Source organism: Dermacentor andersoni, chromosome 9, assembly GCF_023375885.2.
Source record: "Dermacentor andersoni chromosome 9, qqDerAnde1_hic_scaffold, whole genome shotgun sequence".
Lineage (NCBI taxonomy): Eukaryota > Metazoa > Arthropoda > Arachnida > Ixodida > Ixodidae > Dermacentor > Dermacentor andersoni.
In genome coordinates, this window is record NC_092822.1 from 11,733,743 (window position 1) to 11,755,000 (window position 21,258).

The 21,258-nt window shown below is 46.9% G+C and overlaps 1 protein-coding gene across 2 annotated transcripts in view; it reads left to right on the forward strand.

Moving 5' to 3' along the window:
• The window catches only part of eya (eya transcriptional coactivator and phosphatase 2), a 107,018-nt gene extending 95,831 nt beyond the window's left edge, over positions 1–11,187 (forward strand). For both annotated transcript variants that reach the window (XM_050174740.3, XM_050174741.3), the window contains exon 14: positions 7,935–11,187. In XM_050174740.3, coding sequence (XP_050030697.1) covers positions 7,935–8,015 — 81 coding nt within the window. In that variant the 3' untranslated portion in view covers positions 8,016–11,187. The remainder of the gene's footprint in view (positions 1–7,934) is intronic.
• The last annotated feature ends 10,071 nt before the right edge of the window (positions 11,188–21,258 follow it).

The following is a 21,258-nucleotide window of genomic DNA, read 5'->3' on the forward strand; positions in this document are numbered from 1 at the left end:
ACTGGGCCCCACGTTTCGGCTACGACTGCCATCTAGCCTTTCCCCGCTGCGAAACAACCTTGCTGTGCCGCTTGTGGAAGGGAGTGGCGTTCACGAACACCTACTCCTATCGTATGGAAATGGCCGAGAGCACGATGTGCTACTCCTGTGGGTGCGAGAAACCATCGAGCACCTATTGTGTACCTGGCCTCGCTACGATGCTACAACGCCTCTTTCTGCGGGCAACTTTACACCGACTGGGCTCAAGACCGTTCTCCGAGTCAAAGATACTCGGCCCATGGCCACACCCGTCACTGGCACGAAAAGCGATTTGTGCACTAGTACAATACTTGAAGTACACCGGATTAAGAGACCGTTTATAGTATCCCTGTGCATCCTCCGAAACGCACTCAGTGCTTACTCTCTCCCTTTTTTCCCTCTTTCTGTTCACCTTTCCCCCACCCCCAGTGTAGGGCAGCAAACCGGGAGCTCGTCTGATTGACCTCCCTACCTTTCCTGTCCTTGCTCTCTCTCTCTTCTTTCTTTGGACCAATTTCGGCTTCGCTACCTAGGGGGTGGGTGCACCGTGACGTCGCGATACACTGGATCTCTCCGTTTTTGGGATCGCGGCGGCAGCCACACGCGAACATCGCGCGGCCCCTTCACGCCCTCCCCCCCCCCCCCCAAAAAAAAAATATACACAAGTGCCCCGGATACTCTTATTCTTATATACACAGCGCCACCATACCTAGCCTTATTGCTACACGACGCTAGCAAATTTCGTTCTTTGTAATGACGTCACAATAATGTCGATGACGCCAGATCAGGCATTTCGAGGCCAAGTTTACTATCAAATTAAGGTATCTTTAAATGATTCAGTGATCCTTTTAGGTTCGAGAGCGAAATGGCATAGTTTCTACAACCTCTAAAATATGCGTTTAATTTAATTTTATTTTATTGCCTTAAGAACGCCGAAGGGGCATTACATAAGGGATGGGTATACATGTATTCATTATAAATGAGTTAAAGATCAGAGAATACAATATTTAAATACAACACACGTGAATGAAGTGGGTACATGAATTCATCAAGTACACACATAAATAGTACAAGTATTTAATGTGAATAGCATATCCCGTACTTTTTATTCTGAAAAATCGTAAAAAAAAACGTATATTTTTTTTTCACAGTTCAAGAGAGAGAGAGAGAGAGAGAGAGAAGGATGTATAGAAAGACAAGGAAATTAACCAGAGCTAGTTCAGGTTGGCTACCCTGCACGGGGTGAAATGTTAAGGTGGATAACGAGAGAACGAGTGTGAAAGGGGAGACAGAGAGAAAGAGAGACGAGCACGAACACACTGCGTACACTATACAGAGCGGTAGGGGGCGGCGTGCTTAAGTCTATCGTGAAGCCCCGTAGGTCGCCGGAACCTTAATAACGCGAGTAAAGCCTTCAGCGCTGATGTTCTTTGGGAGTACTGACCTAAAGCTTTGAGTTCTGATAGTGGACGATTGTCCAACTAGCCCAGTACTCTGCACATCACTTGTCTCTGGGCGCTATATAGCGGGCAGACACAGATGGTGTGTGCGAGCATCTCATCACTGTTGCATGTGTGGCACGTGGGGCTGTTGGCCATTCGAACAAGGAAAGCATATGAGTTCGTAAATGAAACGCCTAGCCACAGACGGTACAGCATGGTCTGTTCACGTCGTGGTAACCCAAGCGGTAGGTGCATCCGTATGTCCGGAGACAACGAACGCAAACGACACATGGTGAAAGCCTTCGAGTCCCACATAGACAAAGTGCATTCACAAGACATCAGTCGCAGCCCAGCCGCAGCGTCTGTTCGTGAAAGCGGAATCAAGACACTTTCATGTGCAGATTGGGCGGCTTCGTCGGCTTGGTCATTCCCGCTGATGCTGCAATGTCCCGGAAGCCATTGAAAGATGATGTTGTGTCCCTTGTCAAGGCTACGATGATACATGTGTCGAATTTCTGAGGCCAGTTGTTCATTGGGTCCGTGGCGCATTGGGCTTTGTATGCACTGAAGGGCTGCCTTAGAGTCACTAAAGACTGTCCATTGTTGCGATGGTTCCCGATTAATGAAATCGAGTGCAGCACGTAGTGCCGCAAGTTCAGCACCCGTTGATGTGGTCGCACATGAAGTTCTTAATTTGATTTCTTTAGATTTTACCGGGATGATGATTGCAGCAGCTGAGCTGTTGAGTTTTACGGAACCATCTGTGTAGACATGTTGCTGGAATCTGTGTACGTTGTGAATGTGTTCCAAGGTTGCTTGTTTCAAAGCTTGCAACGGCGCTCCAGCTTTCTTTCTGATTCCTGGAATTGTCAATTGCACTTGCGGCCGGTGCAGACACCACAATGGATCTGATAATCGTGTAGCAGGCGTAAAATATGATGGCAAGAAGGACTGATGTCTTACAACACTTTTGGCAAAGGTTTAATGTGGCCTTGTTGCTGGCAAGCAAGCAAGATGGTGTGAGGGAATCCGAGTCAGCTGTTGGATATGGGCTCTCAGAACACCTGTATCTATATAGACTGTCAAAGGAGTGTCTCCGGCAATGGCCACTGTCGCAATCGATGACATAGTTTTGGGGAGACCAGACAAGTTCTGAGTGCTTGTGCTTGCACACTCTGAAGTTTCCGGATATTTGTAGCGCAAGTATTTCCTAGTACAGGTAAGCTGTACCGCAGGAAGCCCAGAAACAGTGCTTTATATAGTTGCAACATTGTTGGTACTGTAGCGCCCCAGGACCTCCCGCCGAGAAACGCAAGAAAGTCCACGATGGCGGCCACATGCTTTGTCATGTACGAGACGTCAGGGCTCCAAGACAAGTCCCTATCCATGATGACGCCAAGAAAGCGGCGCGTTCGTCTGTATCGTGCAGTTTGGTTATTAATCCGCAAAGCATACGGGGTCATCGCCTTGCGAGTAAAGGCAACGAGTGCACATTTCTCAGGGGAAAGCTCCAGGCCTTGCCTTCTTAGGTATGTTGACACTGCTGTTGAAGCATTCTGAAGTCGTGCGCGGACTTGTAGACGTGTCACTCCTGAAGCCCATATGCAAATGTCGTCTGCATATACGGAGAGCTGAACGGTTTGCGGTAACGAATCGGCGAGACCAACGAGCACCAGGTTGAACAGGGTAGGGCTGAGTACTCCGCCTTGCGGTACACCATGACTGGTATAGCTAGACGGCGTTGGTCCGTCTTCAGTCAAAATAAAGAAAGATCCTCTATTCAAATAGCTTCGTATCCAGCGAAAGGCGTGTCCACCAAGCCCTACAGCTTCTAAGGCGTCCAGAATCGCATGATGGACATTGTCGTACGCAACTTTAACATCAAGGAATAAGGCCGCAGTGATACGCTTCAGATGTTTCTGGTGTTGTACATAGGTTACAAGGTCCATAACGCTATCTATTGACGAGCGTCCGCATCGAAAGCCAGCCATTACCTCTGGATAGACGTTGTAAAATTCCAAGTACCATTCCAACCGTGTAAGGATCATTCTCTCCATTACCTTGCCGACACAGCTGACCAGTGCTATCGGACGGTAAGATGACAATTCCAATGGAGACTTGCGAAGCTTGAGGAGTGGGACAAGGCGACTGGATTTCCACGTGATAGGGACCAGGCCGTCACGCCATGATGCGTTGTATAGGCCAAGGAGTACATCTCTGGCCTCTTGACCAAGGTTTGCAAGCGCAGAGTATGTGATGTCATCGGGTCCTGGTGACGAATATCGTCTGCACCCAGCAAGTGCGGCCTCCAGTTCGATGGAGAAAGGAGCGTACATTAAGGATCTCGGGAGCAAGTGGGGACAATAATAGGAATAGGTGCGCAAGATGAATGGGTGAACGCCGGACCCGCGATCCTTGCGCAGTAATCTTCGGCTATGTTGACTTCTCGGCGTCCTTGATGGAGGGCTAGAGATTTGAATGGCCGGCGCTTTTGAGGAGCTGTTCGAAGTCCACGGACTGTTCTCCAGACAAGTGACAGAAGTTTTCGCGGATCGAGAGACTCACAAAAGGATTTTCAGCGTTGATTTTGCAGCATAGCAAGACGACGTTGAATTTTCTTCTGAATACGTCTGGCCTCTCTAAGGTCTTAAACCGATTTAGTCCGTCTGTACCGCCGCTGCGCTCGCCGGTGGATTGTACGGAGGCCCTGTATTTCCGCATCAATGTCTGTGTATTTCTCCAATGGCTGAAATGAACGCATAGCATCCTGCACAGCTTTGGCGATCTGAATTTCTAGTATGGACGAAAAGCCTTCGTGCCAAGCATCTTTCATAAATGAATTAAACACGGGCCAATCTATTGTTTGTTTAAAACTGGATGGGGCGGATTTGGTGAGGCCTTTTATCTTGAGGTAGGTAGGAACGTGGTCGCTTCCGTGGGTTTCTATATCTGTGAACCAAAGGACGCGGCGAGTGAGGCATCGCGCAACAAAAGCCAAGTCTAAACAACTACTGTACGTCCGGCCGCGCAGAAACGTGGTACTGCCATCGTTTAGACAGCAAAGTTCATGGCCACAGGCAAAGGAAACGAGGTTTCTTCCTTTGGAATTTACCTTGACGCTTCCCCAAAGTAAATGATGTACGTTAAAGTCTCCAACAACAATCCATGGACCAGGAGTCGCATCTATAATGCCACTCAGGATCTGTCTGACGAAACGACCTAATGGAGAAAGATAAGTGCTCAGTAGAGTAAATGAAAGTTCGTGCTTTTTCACGGTCAAACAGACATACTGATTACTGTCATGTGGTAGCACTGGATGAACAATGTAAGTCAGTTCACACCGTATGTAGATGATCACCTTGCTGATTTCATTACAAGTAGATGACACATAAGGTTCATAGCCTGAGATCGGGACGGGTTTCTGTAGGGTCGGTTCACACATGACAATAATGGGGAATCGATTGGTGAAAATGTAATGGCGAAAATCAGCAATACGAGATTTCAGTCCACGGGCATTCCATTGGATAATAAACGCTTCCTTGACTTGTCTGAAGAACGGCTGGCGCGGTAGAGCCATTGTGCTTGCTACTCGAGGCTCGCAAGAACCCGATCCAGACCGTCCAGCACTTGCAGTGCACCCCGAGCAGATGGCATCTGCATGTCATTTATCAACGCGCGAATGACTTTCATTAGAGGCTTGATTATAGCGATTACATGCTTGTCTTGTCCTCGCACGTGATCTGTGCGGTCATTGGTGCGTTGGTAGTCCACCGTCGATCTTTGTTCTGCTGGAGGACTTAATGTCGGAAGTGCAGGCCAGGCGCTTGCAGAAGACCTATTCAATGCGTCACCAGACCCCGTGTTGCTAGTGTGGGTCACCGTCTTGGGAGCACTAGCTGTTGGAAGTAGCGCCTTTCTTACGACGGTCTCAGTATTTCTAGTGGACGACGATCGTCTGTGGTGGGCACGACGCCGTCGCACTTTGGCGGTTGCTTCTCTGTGCGTTGAGTCGTCTCTCACCATTTATTTTAGGACTTTCAGCTCTGTCTTGTGTCTCGGGCAGTCTTTCGACGATGCTTCATGAGAACCAGAGCAATTCGCACACTTGAAATCAGTCGCACAGCAAGCATCAGCGCTGTGCTGCTCAGAGCATTTTGGACACACGGTCGAATTTTCGCATATGCCGCTGACATGCCCTATCTTCAAACAATTACGGCACTGAAGTGGTCGTGGAACAAACGGTCGCACTGGATGACGAAAAAATCCAACTTACACGTGTGACGGCAAGCTTCCTCCCTTGAAAGTTATCCTCACACAACGTGATTCTACTAGGCGACGGATTTCAATAATAGTGACATCTGCTGTAGCGGGTTTAACCAATATAGGCAGATCGTTGTCATTGATTGACTCGTCGACATCATAAATCACACCTTATGGAGTATCGCTGTCCTGTGGTATTATGGTGCGAACATTAATCTTTCCCAGCACTTTGACTGTTCTCAAGATATCCAGCGCGGCTCTGTCCCTGACATCGACCGCGAGAATGTTCTTACGGCTGTTGATTCTCATATCCGCAATCTCATTCGGAACAAGAGACTCCAGTGTGACAGATATGGCTTGCTTGTTTAGCCGATTCAGGTCGTCGGTCGGCGCCTCGGGCAAGAAGAGGATGGTATGAGCCATGTCATTGTTCTTTTCCATCGCCGTCGTCCTTGTTGAAGACGAGGAAGCAGTGACGATTCTCCTCTTCCCTTTTTGCCTCACAACTGTCAAGTAATCACCATCATCCGATAGATCCTCGTCTGAAGCAGAGTAGTACAGCATGGTGTCCTCGCTGCCTGTGTCGCTCATGAGGTGATTGTGCTTCCTAGGAGCACTTGACGCTGTGACGTCTGTCTTCTCCAGACGTCTAGCGGACTCCGCATCCATCGCCGAAGGTCTCGGGAGCGGCGTCTCCCGAAAGCACGCAAAAATACTCATAAAATGAGAGCAGTAGGAAACGGGGTTTCGCACAAGAGCCACTTCTTCGTCTTCCCGTCGAAACGTCTAAAGCAGGAAGATATAGTGTACTAGCTTACAGCTTACATAAGCTGACTGTTTATTGCTTACGTCAGCTTCCTTAAAGTTTTGTTCACAAATAAGGAATATATTTCGGAGTGGCGAAAAAAAATCAATCTGGCCTTTGAATATTCCAGTTGATGCAATCCAAAATAATGCGATGTCTGTGTTCATTAAAATCTTGCGACATTGTAAATTTGCTTTCATAAAACAGTATATAATATTACGGGGGGTTAAGGGAGGGAGGGGGGGGGCGAGCTTGAACAGCTCGAAAAGGCAATTATTTTTCGGTTTACTACTTTTACACTTTGCTAACAAGTATAGACGCACCGATTTAGCCACTGACCTCCTAGCGAAGGGGGGAGTCCCCATTCTATCGGAAAGAGCGAGTCAATCCCGACAGAAGCTTTTGTGCCAGTTTGAACACACAGCCGTTTCAGATTTACTTCGACGAAGCATATTTCCTTTTCAAAGACTCTTGCTTCACGGTATGGCTATCTGAATTCTCTTACTGATACGCTTATCGCGACTACACCTTAAATATTAATTCTTTCCACACACAATTAGAGAACGGAACCGACTTCATCCGTATATCACAAACACTGAGCCATTGCAGGCATTTGCCAATTTAATTGAAGAGAAAGCTATTATTAGTGACTGATAATATCTCTAACTTAACCTTCTTGTTACTTTACTGTTCATTGTATAGAAAATATATGTTCGTATGTTTAACTATCACTTCTATATAGTAGTGTGCACTATTGTATCGTGTTGTAATCATTTGTACATAAAGGGTTAATACTTATTGTAATATATATATATATATATATATATATATATATATATATATATATATATATATATATATATATATATATATATATATATATATATATATATATATATATATTGGTATGTTTTAGTATGTATTTCACACTATGACGTGTATTGTAAGTGATTATATTTCTTACGTTGTCAGTGTTATTGGATTTTAGTCCCTGTATAACGTATTTGCTTTAGAAATATTTTTGTATGCATCTTTTTTCGAGCTGCTGTGGCCTCATCTCTTGCAGTATATTATGTTTTCCGACTTCCGGCTATTTCCGAAAAATGTATTCGGAAAGTAACTGCTTCAAACAGTGTTAAGGCTGTGTTTTTAAATACTCAAGGTGGTTAAGCGCAGAGAAGATGCGCCAAGAAGTCCATATCACAACCCTTAAGGTTTTTGTTTAAATGAAACACAGTTAACCAAATTCGGTTCTGTAGATGCAGAGAAAAAAAAATAACATTTTTTTTTCATTTCCTTGTATTTGCCATGCGACAAGGCGTAGTCGATGCCACCTAAAGGCGCCAACGTCTCAATGTGTGTTACCTCCAGCTCAGATGCATCATTGGGCGTTTCTTTTTTTCCCGCAGATGGGCTTTCCCTTCTGGCGCGTGAGCAGCCACTCAGACCTGGCCGCGCTCCACCATGCTCTCGACCTGGGCCATCTGTGAACGGCGGGGGTCGCTCCGGATAAAACCACAAAAGGAAGCACGGGAGGGGGACCACCACGACCACCACATTCCGAAGCGGGACGTCCCGCGCTGGGAAAGAGGAGACACGGACCGAAGGCGCCCCGCTTCCCACACGATGGACTGCCCATATATAGTGCTGGCCGCCGACACCTTTGGCTTCACAAGTACACAACGTGCCAGAGTGTGTCGCACGGTCGCGAACTGTTCCAAGTAGTTCTTTCGGATGTTCTATTGATAAGAAAGAAGGCATAGACAAGCAGCTGTGCGAAATGCGAGCGTCCGGCGGTGTTTGCCTGCTCGCACTTTCCCTTAACCTGAAGCAACCGCCCTAGTCCCTATAATAGTGCACGGGTGATGCTGCCTGTAGTGTGTGCAAAGAAGGGCTGCTTCGCCCGCCGCGGTGTTGTGTGTGAGCGATGGGGGGATGTTGTGCGTGTGGGGTGACTGGATCACCAGTGACGCGAGGTGACCTGACAAAGAGCCGCGACCGCACGCATCCGCGTGTGCAGAAGACAGGTGCCAAAAAACTATACGTCCGCATTGTGACCACCTTGGCGCTGTTCACTGTGTCAGCTCCGCTGTATCACGATGAGTTCGTGCTGTTGGTATACGTTAGGCTTCGTTGATGCGTTTCCAAGGAGACGCTGCAAGGGCTGCTCATTAAATCCTTTCTATAAGGACACAGCGCTGGTAACTTCTATGAGGGAGCAAATTTCATAATTAACTAATACCTCGAGGGCTCTCGTATTCTGCCGATGGAAGTACTATTACTCTGTTTGCATCAGCTAAGAGTGAACACGACTCAATGGAGGTTAGAAAATTTTCGAATATGGAATGAAATATCAAAGAATTCACGCCGCTAACAGAGTCACCTGTACTCCAATGCACTGTCCGTAGCATAAAAAATTAACTTCTGGCCTTCAGAACTTAAGAAAATTTACAGTAAAATAACAAAATCGCACTAAAACAGGCGCCCCGTGGCTTCTGCTCGTCTCTCAAATCTGAGCTGGCATTTGATTATAGTTCTATGAACCACAATCTTTTTAGATATATTATATTAGTGCTTACGCACTCGTTACGCTTCTTCGGCGTCGATATCAAGCAAGGTTTGATTTACTTCTGTCAAAATTACGTTCGATAGGCTTTTCCGCCATGCGTTTGTTGTATCTACCGTATAATTTCAACACCCAGCCCTTACACTTCTATTTAGAACTGCGCAAAGTGGAGAGTATGGCCCTTGTACAGTCGCGATCATTATGTGAGAGAACGTACGATAATCAATCCAGGAAAAGCTTATTGTTGGTTGTTATTATTTCAATCTATTTGATTTCGTGTCTTATTGTATTGCGGATAACGTCCTTCATGTTTGAATTCTTTCTTTTTCTCTGTGTGTATATGTGCATGTCGACACGAATGGATGGGCTCTCTCGCTTATATTATGTTCCTTTTAAAGCCGCGAAATTGCTGCCGCCGAGGAACGTCTGGATTTCCTTTAGTCGTCAAATGGACGTTTTGAAAGAAGCCGTCTGGCTGTCCGTTGATTGTGGAACCAGAAGGATACCATTGGTCATTATCAAGGGTGCTGAGGACCATAGTTGGCATCTCGTGACGTGCCATGCTTCGTTGACACAAAGTGGGCAGCTAGATTGAAAATGAATGTTTATTTGCAGAGAAATCAAGCGGGGTAGGATTGAGGCCGATTATCCTGATCCGACTTAATTTGGGAAAAAGCGCTTTCCTAAATAAAACGTGAAAAGAAAGCAGAGCTCTTGCACAGCTGCACAAGACGTGTTAGCATTTAGCTTCGGCTCTAAGATGCGTCTTTTTTAATGTGTCATTACGGCATAAATTTGCGGTAGTAGGGTGCCAAGTCAGGAAACAGTCATCGTTGAACTATTACGCTGCAACGAAATGAAAGCACCGGGAAAAGGAATCCTGGTAGATGCAGTAGTGGGATTTATTCACGGACGTTTAGTTTTAGTTCTAGAATGCACTTAGCGCCTGATTTATCCAAGTTTACACAAAACAGTTAGAAGCAGCCCAGCTTATTTTCCTATTCCCCGTTTGGTTTTCATTCCGGCGTTGCAGTACACAGCAAAATGACGTTGCGTTTTGAGCCTGCATAGCGCGAGAGGCAATACGGGGATGAAAACGAGACGGGACAAAAGCGCACTTCCAACAAGCCATGTCAGTCATGTTGCAAAGTTACGTTTTGAGCTGTGAAAACGTGAAGCTGCGGCGAATGTGCGCTTTGCACACTTGTACAAACTGAACCATGAACACACGATAATGAAGCCGTTCAATGACCCGACTCATACGCTTGTGTTAGCCTTGTGTTCATGTGGAATTATTAAAAGCTGCCGTACTGGCTACTCTAATTCTGCATGCAGGTGAAATAACCTGCGAACAAGTGGAAAACTCCGTTTTTCGGACCGCAGTTGAAGTTTGCGTGCACGTAGTACTTAAATTCATCTCCTATCTGATAGTTTTCTTTCTCAGTACTGAATGTTTTGTTTGCCTTTTCTTTACTAAGGCCAGTGACACCTGTGTGTAGTTGTATAGGATGTTATCGGCAACGATACCGTGATAGAGCTTAAACATTTCAGAACTTTTTAGATTTGAGCTCAGGTGTGTCTACAACAAAGGAAATAACGAAGCTTTGGGTAATCTGGAGCAAGTAAACGTCAAAGGCATCCGTACTACCTTACCTAAACTACGAAAGAGTTGCCACATCACTTGGATACAAAGAAGCTAATTCCTGGCGACTGCGCCCGATATTTTGACGCTTATAAGAAAATCTTTATTTCTTGCAGACTCAAGATTCAGTTCGAAAGAGCAGAGAACGTTGAATCCTGCGAGCTATAAATACGCGTAAATTAGAAATGTATCGTGATTTTTCTGGAGTGTCGAATGTCTCGTTCGCTACCATGGTGGTCGCCACTGTATGAATCAACCTCAAAGCCGGTGCCACGTTGGTGCATGCAGCGGCACAAGCCACCACCGGTCTACGAAGCGATTGCTTTTTCCGATCAGCTCGAAGCCAAAGATGTGCTCGTCAAAGGAGACGAGTGAAGAAAATATGGATCAAGTGACCGTAGCTTTTATGTGCTGCTGTCCTGGTAACCAAGAACCAATAAAATTGAGACCTTTCTGTCTGACTCATTTATTTCGTGTTACCTGGGTGGTAAGTCGAACTGACAGTTCGATTGCAGAAGCTGACCTAGACGGTAAAACACACACTTGTTAATAACCGCGTTAATACAAATGAAGTATAGTAATATTTGCTACCCTCCCCCCCCCCCCCCACACACACAAATAATGCCGATACAACGCCCTTTGTCAATATGTGTGTACCAAGGCTTTCTTGAATCGGTGAAGCACTCTCTCTGAAACTGTTCATCTTTCTGCAACGCGTTTGGAGCATAGCGCTAACGTGCCTGCCCCGAAAAATCAGCAGGACGCATACCCCCCTGCCAACCACGTGATTCACAGGACCATGCATTACAACGCCTCTGGTATCGGCCTACTTTCCATCGCACACCTCTGGAATCATATCAGTTCACTGCTGCACGATCCCCAGGGCTGGTCTCCCTTACTTGGCAATATGCCGACCGAAGCATACGCGTCAAACCCTGGGAAAGAAGGCATGGAAAGCTTCGCTTTAATATACAGATTAAGATTCATTTATCTCCATGGTACAGAGTTCCAGTATCGCTAAGTGCGGACGTTGAGCAAAAGAGATGCTTTCTGCAGCTTGAAAACCATGCTGCGCTCGCGGGTTACACAACATTCGGACCCAGGTGCATGATACACACGAATGACAAAGCTGCAACACCGACAATTGCTTGAGTTTCGGTGAATCGGGCTTTTTCATAGACCAAAAACAAACTGTGTAAAAAGCAGATGAAACAGTTATGTTAGACACTTCTAAGGTGATCTACTGGTTTCCGTTGGCCAATAGTACATTTACACAATAGTACAATAGAAGCATTTATAACATTTGTACCATATTATAGTAAACTGGTCACCATACTAATTATTACACATTTTCGTAAAGAAAGCTGTTTAAACAATATCACATTTGGGATCTGTTCAACTGAAATAGTATTTTCATCAAGAATATTAAGATACCTCGGTAGAACGTATGGTGACTGCTTGCCATATTTGGTGCAAAAATAAAGGTTGACACCATTCGACAGAATGTCGCGTATAATAAGCAGGTATGAAGTATGGAACGGTTTAGTTTGGACAATCACGAATGAATGTCATTGTTACCTATGACTGTGCTTTTTGAAGAGGATTCACTGTTTAAGATAACTGCACAGTTCATCAATAGGACACAACACGGGGGAAAAAAGGACGGGAGAAGGCGCTAATTCCTAATTACCTTATTAACTAGTTACCTTACGGAACGTATTGCAATTTAAAATTCTAGCGGGCGAGTCTACAAGGCATATCTACCTGAAAATAATTGTGTGGATGGCATCGTTGAGTAGGAAGGAAGGAAGGAAAAAGTGCAGAAGGAAAGGCAGGGAGGTCAACCAGTTTAGCTCAACCCATTTGCTACCCTACACATGGGAGCGGGATGGGGGGATGAAAGATGGGGAGGACAGAGAGCGAGAGCACATAGCACAGCACACATATCGTCAGTTACAGTCCGTCACTCTTGCGTGGTACGTGACATCACTGTCACAGCCGCTTGTTCAAGCCCTTCTCTTTCAAAAACCGAAGTAGTCCCTTCGTCGCCTTCAGCTGCGATGTCTTCTGTCGGCGACATGTGAAAATCGTTTCAACTGACAATGGTCTATTGTCAAGGTGCGCTAGAACGGACACCAGGGACTGTCCCTGAATATTATATTCAGGACAGTCGCACAGAATGTGTTCTAGCGTCTCCTCGCGAAGACAGGCATTGCAGAGAGCGTTGTCGGCCATTCCAATGCGAAATGAGTAAGATTTCGTGAATGCCACCCCTAGCCATAAGCGATAAAGCAGAGTGGCCTCTCTTCGGCGGAGTCCAGTTGGCATACAGAGATGCATCAAAGAGGACAGGTGGTATTGACAATTGCTCCAGTTGGTCTGGCTGCTTTGTGTGTCCCATAGAGAGAACATGATCTCCTGTGCAAGCACTCGAAATCTGCTGGCTGCGTCTAACCGGGGAAGTGGTATGGCCTCTTCTTGTGTGTCTTCAAGAGCTGCCCGAGCGGCATTATCGGCGTCTTCATTTTCTATGACGCCGCAGTGACTTGGCAGCCGCTGAAACATCACGTGGTGTCCTTTCTCATGTGATGTATGGAGTAGGCATTTAATATCGAATACGAGCTGTTCGTATGGCATGCGACGCAGAGCTGATAGCACAGATTGTAGGGCTGCCTTTCAGTCACTGAAGATATACCATTGTCGAGGTGGTTCCCGATTGACGAAACAAAGTGCAGCGCGAATAGCAGCTAGTTCCGCAGATGTCGATGTCGTTGGGCGGTCAGCCCTAAAGCTGATGGTAATAGCTCTTCTTGGGACAACCACAGCCCCGGACGAACACTGGATGTTTGTGAAACCATCAGTATAAATATGTACACTGCTCGCATACCTCTCGTGCAGAAGAAGCAGAGACAGTTGTTTCAGCACAGGCGACGACAGCTCAGGCGTTTTCCCGATTCCTGGTACACTGAGATGTACTGTGGGGCTGATAAGACAGATAAGACACCAGGGGAGTATCGATGGTTTAGATGCAGCGGTGAAGCCCAAGGGAAGTTTGTCGTTGTACTTGACGATTGTTTTAGAGAATGATGCTTGGTGCCTGTCTTGAGGTAGTGTCGCATAGGGGGCATGTGCAAAATGTCTGATGTGCGATCTCAGGGCTTCCACCGTAATGTGAGTTCGCATTGGATGGTCCCGAGTAATCGCAATAGTTTTCTTTGTTGGCGTGCATCTGGGCAAACCAAGGCAAACTTTGAGTGCTTGATCTTGTGCTGCCTGCAAAACACGAATATTTGTCTTGCAGGTGTTGTTCAGTACAGGTAGACTATATCTTAAAAAAACCGAGAAAGAGAGCTCTGTAGAGTTCCAGCATTGCGTCTGCTGACATCCCCCATGTATTTCCTGTCAAGTATTTAAACAACTGGGAAGTTGCTGTCAGGCGCCGTTTCATGTAGGCTACGTGCGGGCTCCAACAGACGTCTCGGTCAATAATTACCCCTAGAAATCTGTGGGTCCTGACATAGGAAATGGCCCGCCCATTGATTGAGATGACATAAGGCGTTATTGGTTTGCGAGTAAATGCCACTAGTGCGCATTTTTCTGGTGATATGCTGAGACCTTGTCTACACAAGTAGCTCGCTGTCAAAGTTGCCGCTCTTTGAAGTTGCGCACGTATCTGAGCACCTGTAACTGCCGAAGTCCAGACACAGATGTCGTCTGCTTATATTGAAATCTTGATGGTAGTTGGCTAGTATTCAGCAAGTCCAACAAGAGCGAGGTTGAATAGCGTCGGCCTGAGAGCACCGCCTTGAGGAACGCCCCTGCTGGTATAGCGTCGCGTAGTTCGGCCACCGTCAGTTAACACAAAGAATGATCTTGCCAAGTAACTTGCAACTTACAATCTGGTGACTTGCAATCCACAAAAAGACTCGACCACCTAGGTCAACCGTCGCAAGAGCGTCGAGAATGGCCTCATATAATACGTTATCGTATGCGCCTTTCACATCTAAGAATAAAGCTTCAGATAAACGCTTACGGGACCTTTCGTGCTGGACATATGAAACGAGATCAACTACATTGCCGATGGAACAGTGGTCACGTTGCAAACCAGCCATGGAATTCGGATAAATCTTGTAGTGTTCAAGGTACCATTCCTGGCGGCCAAGGATCACCCGTTTCATTATCTTTCCTACACAGCTGGCCAGCGCTATTGGACGGTAAGAGGTGAGCTCTAGTGGGGATTTGCGCTGTTTCAAGAGTGGCACCAGGCCGCTTACTTTCCATTCGTCCGGAACATTTCCCTCATGCCATGAGGAGTTGTAAAGAATCAACAAATCTCTCCGTGCGGATTCTCCCAGATAGCACAAGGCTCGGTATGATATACCATATGGACCCGGAGATGAAGAGCGCCTGCAGAGAGCTGGTGCCACCTCGAGCTCCTCCATTGTAAAATGAAAGTCCATGCAGCAATCATGGGAATGGAGGACGTCACCTCGGGCTAAAGGATCTGGTCGAGTCGCTTGGTCTTGGATCCGCGCACAAAAGTCTTCTGCGACATCGATGTCTTGCCGCCCTTGGAAAAGCGCGAGCGCCTTGAATGGAAAACGCTGTTCCGGAAGGCAACGCAGACCTTGCACCGTTTTCCAAATGTAAGACGGTCGCATGCGGGGGTCTAGTGTCTGGCAAAACGTTGTCCAGCGTTCCGACGCTAATCTATCCATACTACGCTGAATCTTCTTTTGCATCATCCTTGCTGCCCTAAGGTCATGGATTGATTTTGTACGCGGATGTCGACGTTCCGCAGTAGATATGCACCGCCAAACTTGCGGTAAATATGTGCTGTCGTTCCGCTTACTTTCTTGAGACGCCGTCGTTTATGTATTGAAGAATAAAAGTAACTGGGACGTCAGTGCATTTCTCCGCAAAGTACGGGAATTAATACCTCGAAACTACTGTCATCTGAGAATTCGTGCCAAGTGGATCCATCTTACGAACTCCCCGGATAGAATTGTAAATTCCAGTATGTGCATAAGGTAATTAGTTAAACATTTAATTATTGATTTTTATTTAGTTGATTATGCAGTTTAATTTTTTTTTGCAATGTCCACCTCTTCGATTAGAACAGCATGTGAACTAGAAATGTGGTCTCTGACACAGGCAACATAGAAAATATTGAAAGTGTTCACTGATACACTCTGTATTCCATTTATTCGTAAGCTTACGCTATCGACATGTTCATCCCAATTGAGTGATTTACGCTTTTTACAGGAATTGCGCGCTTTAAATGAATTTTGCGCATAAAGGTGTATATTTGCTGCACTGAGGATATTCAGGATGCGCATGCGCAACAATGCGCATGCAGGAGAATATGCATGCCCATGCGCGTACTATGCATCAAACGCGCGTGCCTAGACTATAACCGCAACGTTTGGCGTTGAGTGCAGGCTTTGTGGGCTCTGCGTTCTCGCGAGATGGCGTTGCTGGTGAGAACGACAAATAGTTGGCAAAATTGCGGCAAAGTGAGAGATGCGAACAGTTGGAACTTTTGAATCGCTTTAGGCGTGGCTCCATGGATGAGCCTATAAAACAGGTGGTGGCTCAGCTCCATTACGGTCGCAGTTGCATTTCAGGATTCCTCGCAGTGGTATCCCATTGCCGTCAACTTGCTAGCGGCGACTGGGATAGTGGTGACTGCCACGGCAGTGCACAAGCTCTGCGACTTGCTGCTTCGAATGCTGCTTCAAGTGATCGCAATAGATTTATAATTTTAACTTATTCCTCGCGTTGTTCCGGGACACACTGTTAAAGATGACGAACATTAAGCGTTTCTGCCGGCATCGGCTGGCGTTGTGCCATTCGGCGTTGACGTGGCGAGAGGCAGAAAGCCGAAATGAAGGATGTTTTCGTAGAAACGTTGAATCTGCTTCGGCATTTATGGAATCTGGAAAAAAAGAAAGCAGAACAGAGCAAGAGTACGAAGAGCGAGACCATCTGCCACAGGATCTGTCCGACTTAGTGCGGGAATTCAGCCATAACGCTGCCTGCTGCTAATTAGCAGGTCATCGATTTCCTTCGAAGAAAGCATAGACATTACGTCAGCATGATGTCGCGACTGCGCTCAACGGCGTTGTGCTCAATTCGGTACAGAGCTTCGAGTCGAGAATCGTTTGAGAATACAGAGCTCATGGCAGGCACTTTGCGGCGGGTTGGTTCTTGCCTCGAGTTGTTTCATGCCTCTTCGATTCAGTTGCGTCCTTCGGTTGGAAGGAAAGTCGTGCGCCTTCTTCAGCTGGATACTACGAGAGGCCACCCTTGCACTTTGCAACAAAGATCATGGAGATGCCCAGATATGTTCTGCTGTGACGAGACGGGAAGAGTGTAAGCACGACAGACGCCCACGACTAGCTGGATTCGCGCATATTACCAGAGAGCCGCCGGAACAGTGTCTTCTTGAGTTGTTTTGTCTGACAGGACGCATCGTTTTTTTCCCGCCCTTATTCCGCTCAACGAGACAACATGATGCGCCAACTGGCCCAAGAGCGAACGATTCTGAACAGCGTTTGTCGCGAGAGTTTGCCTGTCGATTTCGCATGTGTCAACAATTGTTTGTTGTGGCACACAGGTTACTCTTGGTACCTTGAGTGCCGTTACACTGTCCTACTTCTCCCGAAAACAAGCCATTTTTGATGTGTCGCGTCTCGTTGAGTCCCTCGTGTGATATTTACATGACTCAAGGTCCAGCTGAGTCGTATTTTCAGTACCCATCGATGTAATGATTTGCTTCGTTCGAGTCCGAACTGAAAGGCCTACATTTTGAGTCTTAAGGCGTCCCCTGTTTACCACACAATAGGCTCGTGCAAAAATAAAATGCGTCATGTGAACTAAGCTCACTAAATGCTGAGCTCATTCTCTGAAATAACAGGGGCGCCATCGTACCACCGACGACGAGGCGTCTTGTAGTTATGTTTTTCAGAATATAGCTTGTTCAGCCGTAAAAGAAATTGGCCTTATTGCAGTTGTGGTAAGGTTCAGGTTTTTGCGACAATTAAGTTATCGTAAGAGACATTGGAGTTGCCAACTTTAAGATAAAATGCAGGCGCCTTGACTGAGACGGCTTGCTTCAATGTATGTAAAGACACCGCTCTCTGATTACGCGACAATTTAGCGAGTACGCGAGAGTGGCATGTCTACTTCAGCCCAATTATCCCTGGCTTACATACACCTCGAATTCGTGGCAGCGGTGCCAAGTAACCGGTTAAAACTCACAAACTCACCTGATGCAACGCAAGTACGCAGTCATATTTATTTCTGAAAACATCTGAAGCCAGTTCCTACAGCCCAGCGGATAACTAAAGCGCCATGTTAAACAAACAAAGAATACATGTTCGATGCCCGATAAGTAAAACCAGGACGTCCGGGAACGAAAACATACAGCAGGCCAATTACTTTCTTTAAAAGGAAATGATGTAACCTATAATTAACTCATAATGACCCCCGTAATTACATTCCGATCGAGCTTAACGGTTCGCACGATGCTTTCAAGGCCGCGCTTTCAAAATCTCACCACGGAAAGCACAGAAACGGGTGTGGCACCTACACCTATAGGAGAGTTGTGAATTCGGGAATCTTCGCAAGACGGGAACCACTGATAATATTTATTGGTAGGAACTTTTGGTATTTCTATATGTAGGCAATATATCTACGGTACATTTTTTCATAAATATCTAAAAATATACTCTACAGAAGCGAGTTTTGGAGAGCAGATTAACGATAGCCGCCGTTTGCGTTCTGTTCTTCACGTACAAGAATAATTATCGCAATCGATACATTGTGTGAGGACTGTTACTGGAACCTGGTAGAGTAAGCTATGCTACGATCACCTGCAGGGATCCTCTGCATTGGCTACAGCGCTCTCTATAACACCGCGGTAATTGACACACGGAATTAGGGTTCGGCCTGCACCTGTGAGGAGGTCGGTGTACGTCTTATGGGGCCATTAGTTTCCCTTCTACCGTTTGTATTTTACAGCGAAGCTGTATATGGCTGGGTTTCCGTTTTCTTCTGCGTGCGTAGAAGAGGTTCGCGGAGACCAAGAAATCGAGATAGCCAAGTCGAGCACTCCGATACGTCCGGCGTCGAGCGACACTCGCCGATAACCTCGTACTACAAACGCTACAGGCGCGTTTATAGTCCGACGTCATGTGTGCGCCTCTTTACTGTGACGTCAACATCGCCTAGCCACGTTATCCCTCACGGGTTGCAGAATCAAGCGTCTTTCCTTTCTTTAGATCACTATCATCAGCAGTTGCGTTCTGGCCGCGCTATGGCTGGACGCATATTGTGCGCATTGCGGAAGAGCAGCGTGCCCTGCAAGAGCGACGGCGTAAGCAGAAGCGGGAATGGGCGCGAAGGCGGCGGGAAGTCGCTAACGCCCAACGCGCGTATGCCGACGGGCCTGGATCGTCGCATAGCCGCCTTCCGTCCGACGAAGAACAGCAGTGTGCCCGTGAAGATTTCCTTCGCGAACACAAACGGGAATGGGCACTGTGACGGTGGAAGGAGACCACTGACGACGAGCGGGCCGTCAACGCCAAGCGTATGCGCGATTCCCGTCGGGATCCCGAATACCGCGAGGAGGATAGGTTCGACATTCAATGCTATACACATGTCAATGTACCAACTAGGTGTCATCTGTCATGTATAGGCTTGACGTCTGCTAAAACGTTTTCCAGCATCGTCGTTCAGCCCATGGCCATCTACCATATACCATAAAGCGATGATCAGTATTGTAACAAAATTAAATAAAGGACGGTAGAATCACGAAGTCACGTGTTGTGTCTTTATTTAATCAATATAGTGATCACCATATATTAAATAAATATAGTCATCACTATACACCTTCGCAGAGTGGAATGGAACTGAAATTTTTCATGTCAGATCAAGACGCTTCGAAGACTAGTATAAGATATATGTCTAAAGGCTGTTCATGGAAACTTCATAACGTCACCAATAACAGCCTACTCAAACGTTTGTCCTCGATACACGAGGGGCATAAACGACGAGCTTTGGCGGCACAAATGGGCCATCGCGAGAAGCGATGGTATGCGAAGAACGCATTTCACAACTTCAACACGTTTAAACAATCCCAGCAGCCATCTTTTCATATTTTGGCACGTGCTATTCAACGCCGCGGCATACCGTTGGTCTCCTAGTTTACCATGCGGCGAGAGCCGGAAGCCTATTTGTACTTACTTCGCTTGTGGCACTACATTGGTCAGGACTCCGATATACCCATACACCCTTCTACTGTTTATCTGGTCGACTAGGCCGGGTGATTGTTCAAGGATAGGACAGATACCAGCGATTCCCGAATTGGGTTCCGCGTAACCGGGGCGTTCCGCAAACGGCATTTAAGGGTTTCGCGAGCGGCCAAAACCAATACGACCCCATCCCCCCTTCGGTGGAATTTTGCCTTTGAGTTTGAATTTAACAATTAATACCACCACATCCGCACATCGGCAGTCTTGGTGAGAAAGAACATCGTGGCAGCTACGTTCAAGACTGATTGCTGCGCGATTCATGGGCATGTCCTGTTCGGTGGACATGCAAGTCAAATCTAGCGGAATCAAGCGGCGTGTCGACTGGTTGTCGATGTATACCACTGGTAGTCGACGTTGGGATGATACTTGACTCTCACGCGTCCCCTGATGTTGTTTTCCGCGCATGGCTCTCGTGTATCCTGTAATCCGGCTTCTCCTTGTAGCTTAGCGCTGGTGGCGGTCGGTGTGGTTGCAACATATTACGAGAGATGGCGTGAGTGTTGCGCTTCTAACGCCGCCTAACGGCGGGGTTCGTCGGTCGCGACAGAGAGTAGGCCAACCTTCCTCCATGGAGTAGGCTTTTCCTGTTTGGCTCGGGTTGGCAATCGGCGTTAACGTCCCGCGCATGCACCGATTCATGCTTCTGCGAGACCGTCTCACGAGGACTAGTAGCAGGACAGTGGAATGGACAAACAACGACTGTTCGAACGCGCTACCGTTCGCATGACTGTACACGAGAAGGATCAGGCGTTGGTGTCCAGCATGGGGTGAACATATTCGCTCGATATCCAGCCGCCGTGAATCGGACTTCCTAGATTTGTCGCGCGCCGATCAGCATGTTCTGTGGATAGTAATTCTGCTAGCAGACATTAGTGTATAAATGCGCTTGTAAATGGCCTTGCAATTGTCCATTAGTGTATAAATGCCCTCGCAAACCTTAAATGCCATAAAGCCACGCCCCCGTTTCCTTGCAACACTACCAGATGGCGCTCACCTACGCCACATCGCGTCTTCGTCTAGGATACATATCCTAGACGAAGATGAAAACAGACTCGAAGGAGAAGCGGCAATAAATTACATCCGAAAAGTAACAGCCGAATCTTTCCAAGGCAATGACAAGGTTGTACTTGAAGAAAAAACGAGCATGAAAGAGACCCAAGTGGGAAAGGAGCTGGTGCTGACAAATTTAAACTGGAAGAAAGCGGAAG